Genomic DNA, 22,952 nt, shown 5'->3' on the forward strand with positions numbered 1-22,952 from the left:
AGAGGAAGAGAATAGAGGATGTTGTTCCCACTGTGACGATTAGCACTTATCCAAACCAAAAACCATCAATTACGGGTTATAAAGGGAAAACCAGCGAAGTCACAGACACCGATTCCTTGCTCCGGACAAGCTAAATACCTTCTTTATCCGCTTCAAGGAAAACCCAGTTCGGGTGCTGAGGGAGCAGCCTGTATCCCTAGCCGCTCCCTCAGAACATGTGCAGACCAGCTGGCTAGAGTGTTTACGGACATATTCAATCTCTCCCATCCCAGTCTGTTGTCCCCACTTGCTTCAAGATGTCCACCATTGTTCCTGTATCCGAGAAAGCAAAGGTAACTTAACTAAATGACTATCACCCCGTAGCACTCACTTCTGTCATCATGAAGTGCTTTAAGAGTCTAGTTAAGGATCATATCACCTTCACCTTACCCGACACCCTGGACCCACTACAATCGCCATTGCCTCTGGACAAGAGGAATACCTATGTACGAATCCTGTTCATGAACTACAGCTCAGCCTTCAATACCATAGTACCCTTCAACCTCATCACTAAGCTTAGGCCCTGCGTCTGAATCCCGCCCTGTGCAACTGGGTCCTGAACACAACAAAGGAGCTGATTGTGGACTTCAGGAGACAGCAGAGGGACTGTTTTTTTTGCATGCACATCACTGAAAACCTGAAATTGTCCATCCACACAGACTGTGTGGTGAACAAGGCACAACAATGCTTGTCCCCTAAGATCCTCACAAACTTCTACAGATGCACCACTGAGAGTCATCCTGTCGGGCTGTGTCACCGCCTGGTACAGCAACTGCACCATCCACAACCGCAGGGCTCTAGAGGGTGGTGCGGTCGGCCCAACGCATCACCAGGGCACATTGCTTGCACTCCAGGACATCTACAGCACCCATTTTCACAGGAAGGCGAAGAAGATCATCAAGGACCTCAGTCACCCAAGCCACAGTCTGTTCACCCCAACTAGAAGGCGGAGATAGCACAGGTACATCAAAGCTGGGACCACCAAGACTGAAAAACAGCTTCCACCTGCAGGCCGTCAGATTGTTAAATAGTCACTACTAGCTGACCTCCGCCCAGTACCCTGCACTGAACTGGAACAATATCAAATAAGGAACATGGCATTCTCTCAACTTGGCTTGCAGACCTGCTCCTGTCCATGTCAAACACATAGGTGTACTAGCCCACTAGTTTAGCAAGCAACACCATGCTGGGCAAGGCACAGCAAGTGGTGCTTTCCGTGATGGATGGATCACAAAGCTGTCCATTTGTGCTCAGTTCTAAGGCAGAATACTTACAGCCCCCTTCTCATTATCTCTCTTCTCACACACCCATTGTAATTATGCAGTAGGCATGTGCACCTAGGCAGTGCATGAGTTTCAAGTTTGGGGAAGCTTACAATTTATCTTACCATTTCTATTACAATTTATCTTGCCATTTCTACCGATCTGGGTGCCAGTTTTGAATGTTATATGTGCATTTTCATGGAACAGTTTAATTTAAAAAATAACAGTTTTGTTTCTCAAAATCAGCTCCTGCCATTATGGACATATGGATTGACCATGAGCCATTGGCGGCTAAAGAAATGAGTGCATGGAAGTAAGAGATAGCCTAGGCCAATGTAGCAATAACTTCCTTTGTCAACTAAGTAAAAATACATATAGCCGACAAATAAAAACAGAACATATCCTGATGAAAATGCAGGTTCATTCAACCGCATTCATCTCCCTATTCCGCCTGTCTGCCTCCGTTTCTATCGGTCTTGACTTGAGCTATTGCTAGTGAAGTGCAACATTGTATCAAATCAATTAACTGGGCTGGTCTGGCTCAGTGACTGTATACATGAATGTCCAGCCCGAAGCTGTAGCTATCGAACTTGCTGTAGCTATCGAACATTGTATCAACTAGCCTATTCCGTGAAATCTGTTTGGGAGCATCGATAGTAACATGTTTTCACAATTAAACATATTTCATTAAACTGTTGACAGACCCTCTCTCTGCGTGCTGGAGAGAGGAATGAAGGAGAGAGAAGAAATGAAAACCCATGGTGGTGAGATATTATTAAGTAACTAAAGGTAATGTGTCAGTCTATTAATTATGAAAATATAACAAATGCCATATTACTAAGCTATTCAAAATCAAATACAAATTCACTGTAATTGTAGGTTAACTCTGAATTTGTTTAATTTAGGCGAGACCAATTATGTACCAAAGATATCTTGAATCAGTATTTACATTTTTCTGTGGTAGGCTATGTATTGTACAATCATTTTAATTCAGGGTTTTTGGGCTTGGGCTCATACACAGCCTTCGGAAAGTATTCAGGCCTCTTGACTTTTTCTACATTTTGTTAGGTTACATCCTTATTTTAAAATGGATTAAATCAAATTTCCCTCATCAATCTACACACAATACCCCATAATGACAAAGCAAAAACAGTTTAGAAATTTTAGCAACTTTATAAAAAAACTAAAAACTGAAATATCACATTTACATAAGTATTCAGACCCTTCACTCAGTACTTTGTTGAAGCATCTTTGACAGCGATTACAGCCTCGAGTCTTCTTGGGTATGATGCTACAAGTTTAGCACATCTTTATTTGGGGAGTTTCTCCCATTCTTCTCTGCAGATCCTCTCAAGCTCTGTCAGGTTGGATGGGGAGTGTTGCTGCACAGCTATTTTCAGGTCTCTCCAGAGATGTTTGATCCGCATTAAGTCCGGGCTCTGGCTGGGCCACTCAAGGACATTCAGAGACTTGTCCCGAAGCCACTCAGCTGTTGTCCTGGCTGTGTGCTTAGGGTCATTGTCCTGTTGGAGGGTGAACCTTCGCCCTAGTCTGAGGTCCTGAGCGTTCTGGAGCAGGTTCTCATCAAGGATCTCTCTGTACTTTGCTCCATTCATCTTTTCCTCGATCCTGACTAGTCTCCCAGTCCCTGCCGCTGAGAAACATCTCCACAGCATGATGCTGCCACAACCATGCTTCACCGTAGGGATGGTGCCAGGTTTCCTCCAGATATGATGCTTGGCATTCAGGCCAAAGAGTTCAATTTTGGTTTCATCAGACCAGAGAATCTTGTTTATCATAGTCTGACAGTCTTTAGGTGTCTTTTGGCAAACCAAGTGGGCTGTCATTTGCCTTTTACTGAAGAGTAAAAGGCCTGATTGGTGGAGTGCTGCAGAGATGTTTGTCCTTCTGGAAGGTTCTCCCATCTCCACAGAGGAACTCTAGAGCTCTGTCAGAGTGACTATCGGGCTCTTGATCACCTCCCTGACCAAGGCCCTTCTCCCCCAATTGCTCAGTTTGGCGGGGCGGCCAGCTCTAGGAGGAGTCTTGGTGGTACCAAACTTCTTCATTGAAGAATTATGGAGGCCACTGTGTTCTTGGGAACCTTCAATGATGCAGACATTTTTTGGTACCATTTCCCAGATCTGTGCCTCAAAACAATCCTGTCTCGGAGCTCTACGGACAATTCCTTTGACCTCATGGCTTGGTTATTGATCTGACATGCACTGTCAACTGTGGGACCTTACTGTATATAGACAGGTGTGTGCCTTTCCAAATGATGTCCAATCAATTGAATTTACCACAGGTGGACTCCAATCAAGTTGTAGAAACATCTCAAGGATGATCAATGGAAACAGGGTGCACCTGAGCTCAATTTCGTGTCTCATAGAAAGGGTCTGAATATTTATGTAAATAAGGTATTTCTGTTTGAACATTTTATACATTTGCAAAAAATTCTAAAAACCTGTTTTCACTTTGTCATTGTGGTGTATTGTGTGTAGATTGCTAAGGATTTAATGGAACGTAACAAAATGTGGAGAAGGTCAAAGGGGTCTGAATACGCATAAGTCCTTATATGTATGAGTGTTTTAATTGATCATCACCTTAGAAAGTGCTGTCCATTTCGTTGTGTTAGGCTTTGAAACATCCACAATGACCATGTTTTCCACTCAGTTTCAAATTGACCAATCACAGTGAGGTGAGTTTTAAAAGCATGATACTGTTTTGATAAGTGTTTTATGTGATTTTCAATTACATTTGCATTGATGTCAGAGTGGTTAGAGGGACAATAGAGCCATGAGTACCAGGCCATTAGCTACCTGATGATCATTAGTGAGTTGGGTTCTACTAACACATGTCCAGAGTACATAAAAGGAGATTACCATGACTCAATGGTCACGTAGAATTTTACTGCAGTCATGACTCATGACTGGTAACGCAACAGCTCTAGTCACGGTGAGCTAATAAGACAATCAGAAATCGGACATCCCCAAATGGGCACTTTCCTACATTTGTCCGCAGCAGGCCAGTAGTATTTCTCTGCGTGCTCAGGCGCCCACGCTCCATCAACATTAAGAAGACAGCGAAATCAGACACATGCTCGTTGCTCACATGGAGCGCTCCAAACAAAACACAATGAAACAATTGACAACACTCAGAAATGATGGTATGACAACCAAAACTTGTTTCTCACAAGTGGAGCAGGTTGTGAACTCTGCAAACAATGTTTCCACTGAGAGAATAAGTACAGTAAATTACTGTATGCCTAATTAATCCATGCATTAACAGAAATGTACGTAACCAAATGATTGGGTTAACTGTAAATGTACTACTGGTGAAATGATAAAAATAAACAATAAAAGTGCAAACAATTGACAGGAGACAGCTCAACATATTCTGGAGAGCTGAGCACATTCTGGAGAGAGATGTCCCAAATGTCTGTCACACACTCCTCCCCTTCTTGTCTCAACATTTAAAATTTCCCTCAAGACACATTATCTTCACACATATTTGAAATGCATTGCTTTCACTGACAGCCACTTCCCAATAATCAGCGAGGCCTATTGCTACCTGCACTGCACAAATTGTGGGCTACCCAAATAGGCATATATGCTAAAGAGCTTTAGATCAGTCAGCAACTTTTTTTAAACATACCCTTAACCAGTTCACTACACACACACACACACACACACACACACACACACACACACACACACACACACACACACACACACACACACACACACACACACACACACACACACACACACACACACACACACACACACACACACACACACACACACACGGTCTTAAAGCCAAATCAATGTGGAGAAAGGGAAGGCTCAGAGGTCCTGGTGTCTGCCATACCATACTGCTACATAAAAAGGTGAAAGATGCCATGTTAGCAATTGGTTCCAATTGACAGAGGATTGGTCATGGTCAGTCTCCTGGGTGGAAATCCTGGTGAGAATGTGGCTATTGCACCAGCAAGAGGGCAAGAGAGGCCAGTACTGGACAATAGAGCACTCAGAGGAATCTGGCTCACTCATGCATGGGTGAGCTCTACTCTAATCAAATTGCAATTAAGACCTGAATCCGGACCCCTACGCTAAACCTATTTTTGTCATGTAATATTTAATGCCACCACACCCAGTTTCTCCAATTAGCCAGTCATCTGGCCAGCTGGGGCCTCTACTTTTTAGAGGGCGGTTCAGTGGAGAGGCTGGGTATTTGAAGAGACCACTGGCTGACAGGCAGGGCAGTCACAGGGAGGAACCAGTGAGTCCTGCCAGTTCTCCAGAGGGGCCCTTTGTGGGACAGACTCTGCCCAGATCAGCTTACCCTTTCACAGCCCAAGCCCCGTCTCCCACAGGCCCTCAGCTCCAGCTGACAACAAGGCCCCAGCTGCTAATTATCCGGCTGATGGAGGGGTGGGACTGAAGTAGGACTGTCAGAGCTAAGGGTGGCAACACTCTAAAGAGATGTGGAGTGGGATGGTCAAACAAGTTCCAAAAATGGCAGCATCAATACCATTTTTTACATTTCAATATCCGTATCCAGTAGTACTACTCTTTACTAGAATTCAGTTAAATAACCATTATCTCTATTTAATAAGGCACATTCTTTCACAAAAAAGGGATTGATCTGTGTTCAGAACAGATGAGAAACAGCATTTTTCATCTTAGAAGAGACCGAGACTGTAAGAACAACAGCAGAAACAAACCATTCAGTTACAGTACTTTGACCATTGGGTTCATAACGTTGGATGCTGTCTGTTTCACAGATTGACACCTGGTCACCAGAATCCTGTTGTCCAGTTGCTGCAGAGAGGAGAAAGAGAATGTGCATTCAGAATTCACACAAATACACATATTTTCATACATAATAATGAAACCAGCATTAGAACCCAAATATGTGACTATGCAAGGTTTTGCAGAGGAATAGACCTGCACTGAATGCTGGGCTACACAACATCCAGACAGAGTCAAGTCTGGCACTCGAAAGTACAACTGAAAAACATAAATGAAAAGTTTCTGGTTTGTTTGGTTTTAGATGCATCTCCATTGTCTAGAAAGATTCTGACTTACTTTGATGTAGACTGTAAGGTCTGTGCAGAGAGGATCTGTAGGTCCTGGGAGCTGCCCTAATAAACTCAGTGCTGTCTGGTGACACCTCACTGGACTTGGGGAACTTCTGGCCTAAAGAGTGGCAGGGCATAATAGACATATTTGTCCATAAACAAAAGCTATTTGAACATGTAATATGGCTTAAACTGGGTCATTGCAAAGTGTAAATGTTTTCGCCAGAGCAATGAGACATACAGAGGACCCAGACCAGCAGGTTCTCCTTGAACACCTCCAGCTGTCCTGAGCTCACCTTTACATCCACACTACTCATCTGGTCCATACAGGGACACATAGGTCAGAGGTTAAATTTGACTTGAAGTCTAGATGTGTTTCTTAAAAAACTAGCTGAAACACTATTTCAAGCAACAAAAAGTGATGATTATGTGTAATAAGCTACTATGTTGACATCAGGAAGCCCGTCATCAATGTGAGATGTTATGTATTGTGTTTAGAGGAAGCGCTACCGGAAAGCCAAGTCTAGGTTCAAAAGGCTCATTAACAGCTTCTACCACAAGCCATAAGACTGCTGAACAATTACCCCCCTCCCCGTTTCTACACTGCTACTATTCGCTGTGTATTATCTATGGACCTCGACTAACCTGTACACCCGCACATTTACACGGAAACGGTACCCCCTGTATATAGCCTCGTTAATGTTATTTTATTGTGTTACTTTCTTTTCTTTTGACTTTATTTAGTAAATATTTTCTTAACTCTATTTATTGATCTGCATTGTTGGTTAAGGGTTTGTAAGTAAGCATTTCACGGTAAGGTCTACTACACCTGTTGTATTTGGCGCAGGTGACAAAAACAATGTGATTTGATATGTCCATAGGTTACCTGTTAAAGAACGGCAGATGTGCCTCACAGTACTCAGAGCTGTTCCTCACAGTCAAATGCAGCTGGTTGTCATACTCCTTCAGCTGACAGGGAGGATGGGTGGCACGGGGACCTGAGGAAAGACAGCATTTAATTTGACATGAGACGAACATAGCAATGTATGACATTTTTTGATGTATGAAGGAGTGTTTAGCTATGTTTAGAAGCTGTGGACCTGAAAGACTCAATGGGAGAAGGGGAACTTGTAGGAGCCAGAGGCATCCAGTGAAGACACACAAGGATGGACCAGGACATCCAGCAGTGGTGAGCCATTGGGTCGCAGCGAGAGAGTGACCGTCACATTGGGAAGGACCCCTTCCACGTCACACAGATTACACAAAGGGGAAAAGAACAAATGGGTTTGAGAAAATTAGGAGACAGCAGAAGGCAACAAGAAGCTTTAGCATTACATTTACTGTACCATAGACTGTGCTCACCTTGCAATTCACTGTAGACACTGTGCAGTTTCCATACTGCATGGAGCGTACCATCTCCGATAGAGCTACATTCACCACAGCCCCACCATGCTGCAGCCGTTTTCTAGGCTTGGTGTTTCTGGATCCTTGCAGGAGAGGGCATTGCTGATGCCGATGTGGCCCCTGGCTGAGGGATGTCCAGGGGGGTCCCAAAGGGGCAGACCTGCAGGAAGATAGAGGGTATCATGGCCAGGCAATAGGCCAGCCCTTCACTGTCAGGCTTACTCCCAGACCCACAGAGGAAAGCCTGCAGGTCCAATAACAGTGTGAGGTCCTGTGCGACAGAGAACAGCCTGGCCAGAGGAGAAAGGGGCCATCCACCAGGGGCAAATGGCCAACACTGGCCAGAGGACAGAGGGAGCCGGCCAGACACTTAGCACTGTTGGGTATTGCATGTGTTAGAGAAGAAGACAAAATACTGCACAATCACAAAGATGACATAGCCTGCTGACAGTGTTGAAAGTAGAATAATAAAAATGAGTACATGCACAGTACAATCAGGGAAAAGAAGAAAAAAAAGCATTACAAATCTGGAAAAACGCACAACTACAGATTCTCTGTCTCGTATGTAACGTTACTGTATAATCCACAATGCCCTCACGCTCATTTTGGCCAGGAATTAATGTTATTGACTGTGATTGAGGTTATGAATAAATACGGTAACCAGGACTCTTCAGTGATACATCTATGAGTAAAATCCTAAAATTTAAAATAATACAATTTTGTTTCATTTTAAACTTACACGGCTGATGTTCTAACAAATTAACATTGAGGTTCTGTTTTGTTCTATTTTCACTGCAAACTGTACTTCCTATTTTTCTAATAATGTGACTGCCTGGACCAATCAAGAATCATTTGGTGCCTGCGTTTTACGCAGTGTATTCTGGCAACGACCAGTCCCAAACCTTTTTTTTTTCAGCACGGGAGTTGTATTGCTTTCGATACAGGAAGTAGAGCTGTGTAACTGTTGTCAATAAAGGGCAAAACATAAATCCAGTTGATCTATCAGTTGTCTGTCATACCCGACTGTTAGTTTGCCTGAATTGCAATTTCTACATTGCAAATCGAAGTAAAACATGTCAACGACTGCTCAACTATTCGAGGTAAATTGAACTGTATGTTCTAGTATTGTTGGGGTAGCTGTCTGCTATTTCTAGGTAGCTAGCTAATGTTAGCTAGGTGGGGAAAGGAGAAGTCAGTGCTAGCTATCCATCCATATGACGAGAAGTCCGAGCTAGCAAGCTAGCCAGCCAGCCAGCCTATTGTTTAACCGATTAGGCTATAGCTAGCTGGCTAACGTTAGCTATATCTAGCTAGCCAGATAACTATAATGAGTGTAAATCGCGTTTTTGAAAGGAAGCTGCCATCATCTAGCTAGCTACCACTCGCTATACAGTTGGCAGTGTTGTGTTTATCCAGGGATATGTTGTCAAACATGTAGCTAACGTTACCTACATATGTTGACCAACAGAGCCTTTCCAGCAGTGAATTGTAATTCTAGCTACTATGTTTTTTGTTATTGTGTACAGTTGCATTTGCTAGCTTGTCACGCCCAGTGTTGGCCCAATAATGTACTGCTGTCTGTGAATGGGCTTGCCCAGCTATAAGCAGTGACCACGTTTACATGCTCATATTATTACGGATAGTAGCTCATATCCCGTTTAAGGTCTTATTCGGGAAAAGCTGATTACATGCACCTTTGATATCCTGCTCATGGGTATCCCTGTAAACATGAATAAACATCATATTCTTCATTTACGTTTATATGGGTTAGTCACTGAAATATGGACACTGAGTTTCGGCCTTTAACCTCTCACATGTAGCGTAATATAATATTAACTCCTGGACAATTATTAATTTCTTGCAGTGTAATTATACAACAAATGTTAATTTTGTCTCGGGAACAGCAGTGGAGAAATATTATGTTTTTCTTTCAGCATCTCTTTGAGAAAATGCAAATGCGTGTGTAATGTGCTATCTTCGACACTGTTATGCCATTAGACAGTATTTCAACCATATCAAATATGCACCCAAACTGAAGTCTTATCAGAAACGTGTTAGGTATTTTTCTCGGCTTTTCATTTCCTTAAAACTGATCAAACTGATGACATTTTGCACAGGACTAATCTTTCCACTGTTTTCTCCCCGGTCACTAAACAAAACAGACAATTTTACCAGCGTTAACTAGATTACTAATGCATTCATTCCATCGATGTAAGACATTATTCTGGTGAGCACTACTTTATTTGGTCTTCTGGGGCAACAAGTTATGACAGAAGAGAAGCTGCATGTATCAAACTATAGTTGACATACAAATGGCCTACCAAATGTCGGAAATTAGAATATGGCCTACCAAATGTATTAAATTATAAGAAGATACTTATATTAATTATAGTAGGCAAAATTATTAAGGAATTATTATGGTGAATTGAACTGGCAGGTAGCTTACTTTTTGAAGGGATTTCAGTTTACGTAGAATTTCAGCACCCTGCAGAAGGACCGCAGTTGTACAGGACAAACATAGGTACAGGTAAGCGTTTTACGAATGTAAATTTTTACAGGAATCGAATGATGGTGACTCAAATCCTGCGACCCTGTTATAAAAACTCAACCCCACCTCGATATAAGAGAACAGGGTTGAGCGTTCCTCAGCTAGGTCCAGTATTGCTCATGTCATGTAATATACACACCATTTACACTGATTTACTGTATGTGTGTGATATGATTCACAGGAGCCCTTTGATGCAGACGAGTACATAGAGAGGTTGGCCTGGAGAACCCCTGGAGGAGGGTCCAAAGGAGGAGCAGAGGCATTCGACCCCAAAAGGTAGTCTTGTACTAAAGACATGGCTTTATTCAGACTCACTGTAATCATGGCTCTAGTCCCAACCATACTGCAAGCTTTATTTAAACCTCCATTGAAGATAACTCTGAGGCAGAGCATTATGGGAGGCCACTAAGTTCTGAGTCATACAGTAACTGACAGAGAGGGAATGTGTGCGCGTTGGGAAGGGATGGGCAATGTGCCTAAGCTGTAGCCACCACCTAAGGAATTAGCCAAAAGATTATATACTCATCATTTTGGGATGTTTCCAACTCTGTTAAATATGGTGCTGACTTACAACATTTGCTCCACAGTCCTCACTTTAAATGCAGCTGACGAAGCTTCCAGTTTGTAGAGATTCTGAAATCTGTGGACCCAAGAATTAAGCCCCCAATGTTATTTATAAATATTAACAGAGAGAGTGTAAGGTTAGGACAAATCTAACCCCATATTACTCAGTCACTCATGCTAGTAATATAGTAAAGCAGTTTTCCCTACCCTTTGTTTGCTGTAAAACTCATAACTGTAGATCAATGAAGAGTGTTGAAGGCCAGCTTGTACTGTAAGTGGCCTTATGGCTATAGAGTGTTTACTCTAGACCAATGTGAGGTAGGCCTGCAGTGTGTTAATAAAGCCCTTGTCCTGCTTCCCTTCCAGGCTGCTGGAGGAGTTTGAGAACCACATAGAGGAGCTGAAGCATCTGGATGAGAAGATCCAACGGCGGGTGGAGAAGCTGGAGCACCAGTGTCACAGAGAGGCCAAGGAGTTTGCCCACAAAGTGCAGGACTTACAGAGGAGCAACCAGGTCAGCTTCACGGCCCACCGGACCCTCAACCAGCCACCACAACCCCAAATCCCCAGGAGTTTCTGTCGACTTTTCTGAAGAAAATGTTTTGTTTTATCCACATTCATCAATCATGTCACTAAACATGTGACTTCTTTGTCTCCATACAGGTAGCCTTCCAGCACTTCCAGGAGTTGGACGAGCACATCAGCTATGTGGCCACCAAGGTGTGCCACCTTGGTGACCAGCTGGAGGGAGTGAACACGCCCAGGCAGAGGGCTGTGGAGGCCCAGCGTCTCATGACCTACTTTAATGAGTTCCTGGATGGGGAGCTTCGCAGTGATGTCTTCAACAACCCAGAAAAGGTCAGGATGCATACACTACCATCCACCCACATGTCGTCCTAAAGAGATTGAGTTTGGTCAGGATGCATACACTACCATCCACCCACATGTCGTCCTAAAGAGATTGAGTTTGGTCAGGATGCATACACTACCATCCACCCACATGTAGTCCTAAAGAGATTGAGTTTGGTCAGGATGCATACACTACCATCCACCCACATGTCGTCCTAAAGAGATTGAGTTTGGTCAGGATGCATACACTACCATCCACCCACATGTCGTCCTAAAGAGATTGAGTTTGGTCAGGATGCATACACTACCATCCACCCACATGTAGTCCTAAAGAGATTGAGTTTGGTCAGGATGCATACACTACCATCCACCCACATGTAGTCCTAAAGAGATTGAGTTTGGTCAGGATGCATACACTACCATCCACCCACATGTCGTCCTAAAGAGATTGAGTTTGGTCAGGATGCATACACTACCATCCACCCACATGTCGTCCTAAAGAGATTGAGTTTGAACATTGAAAACAAACAAAAAACTACAGCAGTGAAAGATATTAAGAACTGAAATTAGTTCATGAACAGGATTATGAAGTAACCACCCATTTTAATTTGTGGAATTGATCCCTTTAATTGAAACCCTTAGCTAATTTGGATTAATATACTCACATTTACTTCTTGACAATAGCTAACGGATTGACTGGTATGGATGTCAACATGCTCATGTCTGGCTTAATTGCCTTAAGTTGCGAGGTAGACTGGGCCTAATTAATCTATGTTTCCTAATGATGGGTTGGTTGTTTAGCAACAAACGATGCATGTGCAACTATGGGGCAAAACAGACTGAGTTGACTTAGATTGTTGACAACATGTAAACTATATTTCGTCTCTAATGTTTATTGAAAACAAATACATTTTCACAATTAGCATTTGTTGTTTCTCAAATACATTTCTCCGGTTGTTGTTTAGCTAGCTTACACATTTTAGCCATACTAGCATAGACGTGACATCAGTCAATCACCCCCCAAAAAAGAGACAGTATCAGTAACAAGATACACTACATGACCAAAAGTATCGTCGCTCGTCGAACATCTCATTCCAAAATAATGGTCATTAATATGGAGTTGGTCCGACCTTTTGCTGCTATAACAGCCATCACACTTCTGGGAAGGCTTTGCACTAGAATTTGGAACATTGCTGTGGGGACTTGCTTCCATTCAGCCACAAGAGCATTAGTGAGGTCGGGCACTGATGTTGGGCATTAGGCCTGGCTCGCAGTCAGTGTTCCAATTCATCCCAAAGGTGTTTGATGGAGTTGAGGTCAGGGCTCTGTGCAGGCCAATCAATTTCTTCCACACCGATCTCGACAAACCATTTCTGTAAGGACCTCGCTTTATGCACGGGGGAATTGTCATGCTGAAACAGGAAAGGGCCTTCCCCAAACTGTTGCCACATTTGGAAGCACAGAATCGTCTAGAATGTCATTGTATGTTGTAGTGTTACGATTTCCCTTCATTGGAACTAAGGGGCCTAGCCCGAACCATGAAAAATAGCCCCAGACCATTATTCCTCCTGCAACAAACCTTAGTTGGCACTATGCATTGGGCCAGGTTGCGTTCTCCTGGCACCCGCCAAATCCAGATTTGTCCGTAGGACTGTCAGATGGTGAAGCGGGATTCATCACTCCAGAGAATATGTTTCCACTGCTCCAGAGTCCAATGGCGGTGAGCTTTACACCACTCCAGCCGACACTTGGCATTGTGCACGGTGATCTTAGGCTTGTGTGCGGCTGCTCGGCCATGGAACCCATTTCATGAAGCTCCCTACGAAGAGTTCTTGTGCTGACGTTGCTTCCAGATGCAGTTTAGAACTCGGGAGTGAGTGTTGCAACTGAGTACAGACGATTTTTACACGCCACGCGCTTCAGCACTCGGCATACTCCACATACTGTCCACATACTTTTGTGTATATATAGTGTACAATGAGTTGAAATGAGCCACCTACGTTTCTCAACATGGCAGTTTCTTGTCCTTGTTGTTAGCTATCTGGCCATCCGGAATCACAGCAACACACCGAAGCCTTCTGCCCCATTGAAGCGTTCGCATTTGTTTTTGTGAAGTTGTCAGCTAACCCGTCTATAGTGTTCAAAACCATCTGAGCGACCTCTCTATCAACCCTCTAATTTGATAGTGTATTATCAGAATATCATAGCTGTTTTTGAAGAGTTTGGGATTCTCTCAATGAATTCCTTTTAGTGGGAAAACAGTAATCAATCTCAGAGACGGGAGCTGGACATGGGATGAGAATGCTTCCAGAGAGGCATGATGTGGAAATTGCAGACAGATCCCTTTTTCTGAGCATACCTCCAGACGAGGAGGAAAGAGGAAAGCTGCGAGTGAATAGCTGAAGGGGGAAGGCTCTGCTAATCCTTCTGAAAGGGAGGGCTGGGCCGCCAGCGTGGAGACAAGTGCTGCTAAACCCTGACTGCAGAGAGACGGCTACATTACTTACATGGGATTTAGTTAATCTTAGCTGGGGGACAGATACTTAGAAAACCTTTGCCGAGCAGAAAGGCTGGATCCTCCTCACGGGAGCGGCGTAATAATGTTAGCTGAGGCAGGCATCTGCAGAAACCGGGGAGTTGCGGACGGCGGGCCTGTCCTAGGTCTGGGGTTTTCAGCCAGAGTGTGTATGTCGGGTGGGGGGAGTGGGCGGTTCTTGACAGGGTCCCTCTTTAGAGAGATATCCCTGGCCGGACAGATTATTGAAGGCGATTTAGGCTCCTGTGGGATTACAGCCCATTCAGAGGAGGCATAGCAATACAGAGTTGGATATGCTGCTAACTCAGGGCTGCTGTGGATGCCGTTAGCCAGGTGAGCAGCGGCTGCTTGTTATCACCTCCGTGGTGTACAGAGAGGAGGTGGAGGAGGGCTGGTTTAACATGATCCCCTAAGTGGAGATGCTGGTCTGCTCTCTGGATGTCCATTTCTTATGTTCCTCTGTCTCCCGCCCCCCTATTTCTCCCTCTCCCAGATTAAGGAAGCTGCTGATATCATTCAGAAGTTGCATCTCATAGCCCAGGAGCTGCCATTCGACAGGTGAGTAGTCCTGGAGGCAGCATTACACGATCTCTGTGGTATAATGTAAACAGTATAGGTGCTGCTACTCTGCCTCTAGCCCATCTCATAGAAAAATCAGAAATATTTTTGTCAATGTTAGGTTGCATTAACTGTTGTTTCTGAGGGAGAGAATATATTCAACTTACTTCAAATTAGAGGGACTACACTTTATATAATTTGGGGTTTGAGTCTTTTTAAATGACCGATATTTCTCTGATGAATGCCTCTATCCTTGTCCTCTTCACAGGTTTGCAGATGTTAAGGCCAAGATTGCAAGTGAGTGTTTGCGTTCAACATGCTCATTTGTTGCTGATTGATGAACAAGTGATAACACAGCCATGCTAAGAAAGGCCACTAAATCTGTTGAGTGTGTGTCTAGGTAAATACCACGACCTGGAGCGCCAGCTGATCCAGGAGTTCACGGCGGCCCAGCGTAGGGGCGAGATTGGCCGCATGCAGGAAGTCGCTGCGGTCCTCTTACACTTCAAGGTGACCCACAAACACTGGACACACTCTGATATGTCTCCATATTAAAGGAAGATGTGTGTTATTGTTTGAGTTGTGTTGTAACTTACAAATATGCTCTTGTGTCTCATTCAGCGTCTATGCAACCATGCATACAGTTTGTTGTCATTTTTTGGTGATGTTAGATTGTGGAAGTCACGCAGGTGTGATTGTGACATGTCTGTGTTTCCTGCAGGGCTATGCACACTGTGTGGATGTATATATCAAGCAGTGCCAGGAGGTGAGTGTGCAGTGTTCAGTTGAACATGAACCCTTTATAACAGCTCAGTATAGAGTACCTGAGCGCTTCTGTCGTCTCACCACAGGTTAGTCCTGAAATCTGGGTTCAACATAGCCCCTCTAGTAATTTAATAGGATCTCTATGTCATAAACCCTCAAAGTTCCAGAATGGGGTGAAAGTGGTAGCCATTGTTAAAATACAAACCATTCTAATTGGAATGAATGGCAATAGAGGCATTAGTAAAGAAGTGATGCATTTCCTGCTTTTACTTAGGCAGAAACATGTGGGATATATCATAATTAATGTTATAGAATTATTGTTACCCTAAAATATTGTAATATAATTATAAATGTTACGTATAAATAGTCTAAAAAATACACTGCTCAAAAAAATAAAGGGAACACTAAAATAACACATCCTAGATCTGAATGAATGAAATATTCTTATGAAATACTTTTTTCTTTACATAGTTAAATGTGCTGACAACAAAATCACACAAAAATGATCAATGGAAATCAAATGTATCAACCCATGGAAGTCTGGATTTGGAGTCACACTCAAAATTAAAGTGGAAAACCACACTACAGGCTGATCCAACTTTGATGTAATGTCCTTAAAACAAGTCAAAATGAGGCTCAGTAGCGTGTGTGGCCTCCACGTGCCTGTATGACCTCCCCACAACGCCTGGGCATGCTCCTGATGAGGTGGCGGATGGTCTCCTGAGGGATCTCCTCCCAGACCTGGACTAAAGCATCCGCCAACTCCTGGACAGTCTGTGGTGCAACACACAGTTGGTGGATGGAGCGAGACATGATGTCCCAGATGTGCTCAATTGGATTCAGGTCTGGGGAACGGGTGGGCCAGTCCATAGCATCAATGCTTTCCTCTTGCAGGAACTGCTGACACACTCCAGCCACATGAGGTCTTGCATTAGGAGGAACCCAGGGCCAACCACACCAGCATATGGTCTCACAAGGGGTCTGAGGATCTCATCTCGGTACCTAATGGCAGTCAGACTACCTCTGGCGAGCACACAGAGGGCTGTGCGGCCCCCCAAAGAAATGCCACCCCACACCATGACTGACCCACCGCCAACCCGGTCATGCTGGAGGATGTTGCAGGCAGCAGAACTTTTTCCACGGCGTCTCCAGACTGTCACGTCTGTCACAAGCTCAGTGTGAACCTGCTTTCATCTGTGAATAGCACAGGGCGCCAGTGGCGAATTTGCCAATCTTGGTGTTCTCTGGCAAATGCCAAACATCCTGCACGGTGTTGGGCTGTAAGCACAAACCCCACCTGTGGACGTCGGGCCCTCATACCACCCAGTCTGTTTCTGACCGTTTGAGCAGACACATGCACATGTGTGGCCTGCTGGAGGTCAGTTTGCAGGGCTCTGGCAGTGCTCCTCCTGCTCCTCCTTGCACAAAGGCGGAGGTAGCGGTCCTGCTGCTGGGTTGTTGCCCTCCTACGGCCTCCTCCACATCTCCTGATGTACTGGCCTGTCTCCTGGTAGCGCCTCCATGCTCTGGACACTACGCTGACACACAGCAAACCTTCTTGTCACAGCTCGCATTGATGTGTCATCCTGGATGAGCTGCACTACCTGACCCAGTTGTGTGAGTTGTAGACTTCGTCTCATGCTACCACTAGAGTGAAAGCACCGGCAGTATTCAAAAGTGACCAAAACATCAGCCAGGAAGCATAGGAACTGAGAAGTGGTCTGTGGTCCCCACCTGCAGAACCACTCCTTTATTGGAGGTGTCTTGCTAAATGCCTATTTCCACCTGTTGTCTATTCCATTTGCACAACAGCATGTGAAATTTATTGTCAATCAGTGTTGCTTCCTAAGTGGACAGTTTGATTTCACAGAAGTGTGATTGACTTGGAGTTACAATGTGTTGTTTAAGTGTTCCCTTTTATTTTTTTGAGCAGTGTATATGTAAACGAACAATACATGTCTCAATGTTTGTTTCCCTGGAAAGCTGTGAGTGTTATAATACAAAATCAGTACTTTTGCATTTCTGACTTGTCTAAGTCCTATCATTAACTGATTTCAGCTAGTGTCTGGCTGTGGATTGACCGCATTTGTATGGAATATTGGCAGTTAAATTGAAAATATATGGAATCATTCCACTTAAACTAGCTGGTAGGTCATAAACATACTGTGCAGATAATCTTGAAATTCATTGTTTTACACCATCTGATCACGGCACACTGGCTGACTAACTCCCTGACCAAAATGGCTGACCTTTTCTACTGGCATAATACTTTATCCATTCTAGTATTCTAATTCCTAATTCTATGGGGTTAACCCTCGCTCTCTCTCTTTCTCACTCTGTCTGACTGTCTGTGTTCAGGGGGCGTACATGCGTAGTGACGTGTTTGAAGACACTGCACTCCTCTGCCAGCGGGTCAACAAGCAGGTGGGAGAGGTCTTCCAGAGCCCAGAGACCGTCATGGCCAAACTCATCCAGAACATCTTTGAGAACAAACTACAGGTACAGTGGACAGTCTCTCCTATTGACCAAATCTTCAGCTGCCACAAGGTTTAAAAATGTCTTAGTTCTCTGACCCAGTTCTGATGGACTGACTAAGCAGTTTTGTATTCCAGGCCCACGTAAAAGAAAAACTGGATGAAACCCGCCGCTCTGATGTTGAACAATACCTCAAAAACCTCTATGACCTTTATACCAGGTAATACTGCTGTTCGCCCTTTGACCTCTCACTCTAAGCACCTCATACCATCTATTCTGACATTTTTGAAAACCGCGGCAACCCTGTGTCTCCAGGACAACGGCCTTGGCTTCCAAGCTGACCGAGTTCAACCTGGGCTCAGACAAACACACCTTCCTGTCCAAGCTCATTAAAAACATCTTCTCCACGTATCTGGAGAGCTACATTGAAATGGAGAAAGATTACCTCCGCACGCGCAGTGCCATGATCCTGCAGCGCTACTACGACTCCAAGAACCACCAGAAACGTCCACAGGGTGGGGGCAGGTAGGAAGTGACTGACCACCTCTACCCCACTACCCCCTGACCCTCTCTTCCATCTCGTCTTCCTTTACCCAAAACTTCTTGTTCATCCTTGGGGTCAGATCTCAGTTGGATTAAATAGTTAAATGGATTTAAATAGTATGTTCCTCATCTCTCCATTCCTCGTCATAGCAAGGTCTTTGAGTTCACTCTTCCCTTTTCCTTAATGCACCCCCCCTCCCCAGTATCCAGGAACTGAAGGAGCGGATCAGGCAGCGCACCAACCTGCCCCTGGGGCCCAGCATTGACACCCACGGAGAGACCTTCCTCTCCCAGGAGGTGGTGGTCAACCTGCTGCAGGAGACGCGCCACGCTTTCGAGAGGTGCAACAGGGTAAGGCTGCTATGCTGCCACCTACAGGAGAGACAATAACACTGCATGCAGTAAATCCCTGTAGAGTGCTGAGAGTAAATCAGTTCCTGTCTCTGTGTGTTGTGAACCAGCTCTCAGATCCCTCGGACCTGCCTAAGAACGCCTTCTCCATCTTCCTGCTGCTGGTGGAACACCTGTGTATGGACCACATCGACTACGCACTGGAAATCGGCCTCTCCGGTACATCTAACTCTCACTAACACCGTAAAGGCTGTGAAACCTTGAGCAGATACTTTTCATTTGTAGGTGTTGTATATTCATCTTCCTATCCTTCTGTTGTTCTCTTTTGCCTTTAAAAAAAAAAGAAAAGTGGTGTGTTTCTCTCTTTCTACAGCCATTCCCTCAGCTGATGCCAAGAATGCCAACCTGTACTTCCTGGATGTGGTCCAGCAAGCCAACACCATCTTCCACCTGTTTGATAAGCAGTTCAACGACCACCTAATGCCTCTTATCAGGTTAGCGTGGGGCCTGAACTGTCAATCACCCCCCCAACTCTCTAGATAGCTTCATGCTGTCCAGATAAAGTTGTTCTGTGTTAGGTTTTTATTGCCATTGACCTTTCATGGACCTTCTGTCTCCACCAGCTCATCTCCCAAACTGACAGAGTGCCTGCACAAGAAGAAGGAGGTGATTGAACAGATGGAGGTGAAACTGGACACAGGCATAGACAGGTCAGTAAACCACAAAGTGTTGTAAATGTTATCAACAGCATCATGGGAAATGAGTGAATGTATCCTATTAGTGTGTTAGGGGTGGTCGTCATGGTGTTGTCCTCTCTCTGCAGGACACTGAACTGCATGGTGGGACAGATGAAGCACATCCTGGCTACGGAACAGAAGAAGACAGACTTCAGGCCTGAAGATGAGAACAACGTCATGATCCAGTGCACCGCAGTAAGGGGTGAACTGCACCCAGCCTCCACCTCTGCTCTCATTTATGAAAAGCAAAGCGAGAATCAAACCATGTTAAACACGCTGCTCCTGGCAGTTCAGAATATGTTGTTGAATTTCAGTGTATTTAAAAAAAAATGTATTTAACTTGAAAGTCATCTGTTTCATGCAAGTACCAGAGAATTCTTCATAGTTGTAGAAGTTGCAAATGATTTTTTTGCACTTTGATTCACTTGACCTTTGACACCAGAACTACACAGTCCGACTCCTACTTCCTCCCTGTGCTCCCCAGGCCTGCTCCAAGGTGTGTGTGTATGTGAGTCGGCAGGTGGAGCGTGTGCGGAAGTCCATGGATGGTAAGAACGTGGACACAGTGCTGACGGAGCTGGGCGTGCGTTTACACCGCCTCATCCACGAGCACCTGCAGCAGTACAGTTACAGCTCCATGGGAGGCATGCTGGCCATCTGCGACGTGGCCGAGTACCGCAAAAGTGCCAAGGACTTCCGGGTGAGAGGTCACACCAGAGTTGGCATCATTACGCATGTAGCAACAGTTGACATCATGTAGAGCTAGGAATGATACTGAATAAATGCCTCTTGGCCTAGTTAAAGGTTTGGTTTATTCCTCCTAGCAGAACGCTAATGGGTTGTCTGTCCCACAGGATCCTCTGGTTCCTAATGGTTTACTGTCTGTCCCACAGGATCCTCTGGTTCCTAATGGTTTACTGTCTGTCCCACAGGATCCTCTGGTTCCTAATGGTTTACTGTCTGTCCCACAGGATCCTCTGGTTCCTAATGGTTTACTGTCTGTCCCACAGGATCCTCTGGTTCATGATGGTTTACTGTCTGTGCCCCAGGATCCTCTGTTTCCTAATGGTTCACTGTCTGTCCCCCAGGATCCTCTGTTTCCTAATGGTTCACTGTCTGTCCCCCAGGTTCCTCTTGTGCTGCAGCTCTTTGACACGCTCCATGCCCTGTGTAACCTCCTGGTGGTTGCCCCAGACAACCTCAAACAGGTCTGCTCCGGTGAGCAGCTCACCAACCTGGACCGGAACCTTCTGCACGCCTTCGTACAGCTGAGAGTGGACTACCGCCAGGCCAGACTGGGACGACACTTCAGCTAATGGCCCTGGCCAATGCGTCGCTGTCCAGCCATCGGTCCGTCCAATCACCACGGCCTATGATTTCACAAAACTCACCATGGAAACGGAATTCAGCCAACCTGGATGGAGTCTTCTCTGAGTTAGACTTTCATTCTCATCTGCAGTAGCACCTTTTGCATTGTCCATCCTAGAGGCCAAGAAAGACCACCGCCATTCACAGTTGGTCTACAGATAGCCTAGAGGTTAGAGAAGGGTTTCTTAAACTATGGGTCGGGACCCAAAATGGGCCCTGAGTTTGTGGGAGGTGGGTCGCGAGTTATGAGTACATATATAATCAAACACTATTTCTTCTTAATTTGGTTTGTTGGAGGACGGTCAATTTCTCATTTGGATCTCGAGCTGATAAAGTTTAAGAAACCCTGGGTTAGAGCATTGGGCCAGTATCCGAGAGGTCGCTGGTTTGAATACTCGAGCCGACAAGGTGAATAATCTGTTTATGTGCCCTTGAGCATGGCACTTAACCCTAGTTTGCTCCAGGGGTGCGATACTACTATGACTGACCCTGTAAAACAGGGCTGTCAAACTCATTCCACGGAGGGCATAGTATCTGCTGGTTGTTGGTTTTCCTTTCAATTAAGACCTGGACAACCAGTTGTGAGGAGTTCCTTACTAATCAGTGTACTTGATTGATGAATTAAGGTCAAGGGAGGATGAACACCCGCAGACACTCAGCCCTCCGTAGAATGAGTTTGACACGTGCTGTAAAACAACACATTTTCACTGCACCTTTCACCTAAAATTTCCTGCATTTTGCCCTTGACTTCTGCAACACAAAGAATTTTAAATGCATATGACTCTTGTTTTGAAATACTAATCCACCAAAACATGATTGTGTCATATTACCGGTAATATCAACCTTGGATTTCCAAGCTTTCAACTTTAACATAAAGCGACATTTTGTTTTGATTGTGCCAAATGTATATTCTGTGGCTGCACTTGTACACAGGAACAGACTTTAAAGCTACTGCAAAGAGAAAGTTGAGCTCTTCATAGCTCAGGCCTGTCATGGCACTGACTGACTGCATACTGGAAACAGCCACCCCTCATACAGAACTCCCAGAGGAATCTACTCTCACCAACATCCTTCTCTCTCTCCTCCCGAACCAAGCCTGCTAAAGAGCTCCGCTGTGCCTGCCAGAGAGAGTCACATGACCACCTTTCTCCAACCCCTGACCTCAAGGGAGAGGTGAGGGGTCAACACACTGGCTGTGATCCCAGCCGTAATCATGTCTGAGAACCACTCGGGGGTCCTGGGTGGTCCGTCTGTGGCTAAGATGACAGGTCCGAGAGGTCAGTGAATGTGTCATTGTAATTGCATAGATCAACACCTGCTTATCCAACGAGGCTTACCATCCGTGCTCTCCATTGTGGACTTCTCTTCACCGCTTAAGGAGATAATGAGTGAAAGTTAAGTGGACTTCACGGGGCCTACAGGAGGCCAGGGAGGGTCAAGATCGCTGTGCCTCTGTGTTCTCTATGGTGGTAATTGTTTGTCTGTCTATCAGTGTCGGTGAGACCAAACCTGAAGTTATGTATTATGCTAAGCTATTCCCAGTGTACTGCTGTTTACCTTAATGAGTCATAAAAAAATGTGTTTAATTGGTCTCATTTTCATTAACAATAACCGTGAAGAAAGAGTTTGAAATGTAAGAACTCAGTGAGAGAGTAGGCTTGGTGCTGGAAGTGATAGGAATATACTTATATAACTCATTAGGTATTCTTAACATGCCAGACTCAGAGTAATTTCTCCCTAAAAGAGTAAAGTTCTCTAGACTCCAGGAACAGAATCTGTTCGAGGGATTAGACATCTAGCGGTTCATGAAATGTGTGCAGTCGTCATGGACTGGAGAGACGGGGCGAGATGGAGATGGCTGAGCACTCAG

General features: G+C 44.8%; 1 protein-coding gene and 1 long non-coding RNA gene across 2 annotated transcripts; one reads left to right on the forward strand and one right to left on the reverse strand.

Annotated features, from left to right (window-relative positions):
- Positions 1–2,050: 2,050 nt before the first annotated feature.
- On the reverse strand, positions 2,051–8,631 carry LOC118362520 (uncharacterized). The gene is made up of 5 exons (XR_004821219.2): positions 8,528–8,631; positions 7,747–7,948; positions 7,485–7,624; positions 7,271–7,382; positions 2,051–6,124 (listed from the first exon to the last, which is right to left on the reverse strand). It is a non-coding gene; the product is annotated as an uncharacterized LOC118362520 (long non-coding RNA).
- Positions 8,632–8,712: 81 nt separating this feature from the next.
- LOC118362519 (exocyst complex component 5-like) lies at positions 8,713–22,668 on the forward strand. Its single transcript, XM_035742912.2, has 18 exons — positions 8,713–8,888; positions 10,518–10,612; positions 11,267–11,414; positions 11,564–11,758; positions 14,779–14,843; positions 15,112–15,140; positions 15,244–15,353; positions 15,565–15,609; positions 17,967–18,107; positions 18,221–18,303; positions 18,399–18,608; positions 18,830–18,977; positions 19,088–19,196; positions 19,351–19,471; positions 19,601–19,687; positions 19,801–19,909; positions 20,199–20,414; positions 20,842–22,668. The coding sequence occupies exons 1-18, from the start codon at positions 8,862–8,864 to the stop codon at positions 21,028–21,030; spliced, it is 2,127 nt and encodes a 708-aa protein (XP_035598805.1). The 5' UTR covers positions 8,713–8,861; the 3' UTR covers positions 21,031–22,668.
- Positions 22,669–22,952: the final 284 nt, after the last annotated feature.

The sequence above is a fragment of the Oncorhynchus keta genome, chromosome 29 (assembly GCF_023373465.1).
Source record: "Oncorhynchus keta strain PuntledgeMale-10-30-2019 chromosome 29, Oket_V2, whole genome shotgun sequence".
Taxonomy (NCBI): domain Eukaryota; kingdom Metazoa; phylum Chordata; class Actinopteri; order Salmoniformes; family Salmonidae; genus Oncorhynchus; species Oncorhynchus keta.

Bases quoted from the DNA above. Each gene is read 5' to 3' on its own strand.
- LOC118362519 (XM_035742912.2), top strand. From the start codon at position 8,862: ATGTCAACGACTGCTCAACTATTCGAG. The intron at 15,610-17,966 runs GTGAGTGTGCAG...GTCTGTGTTCAG, and splicing joins ATATCAAGCAGTGCCAGGAG to GGGGCGTACATGCGTAGTGA. The intron at 18,609-18,829 runs GTAGGAAGTGAC...CCCCCTCCCCAG, and splicing joins CGTCCACAGGGTGGGGGCAG to TATCCAGGAACTGAAGGAGC.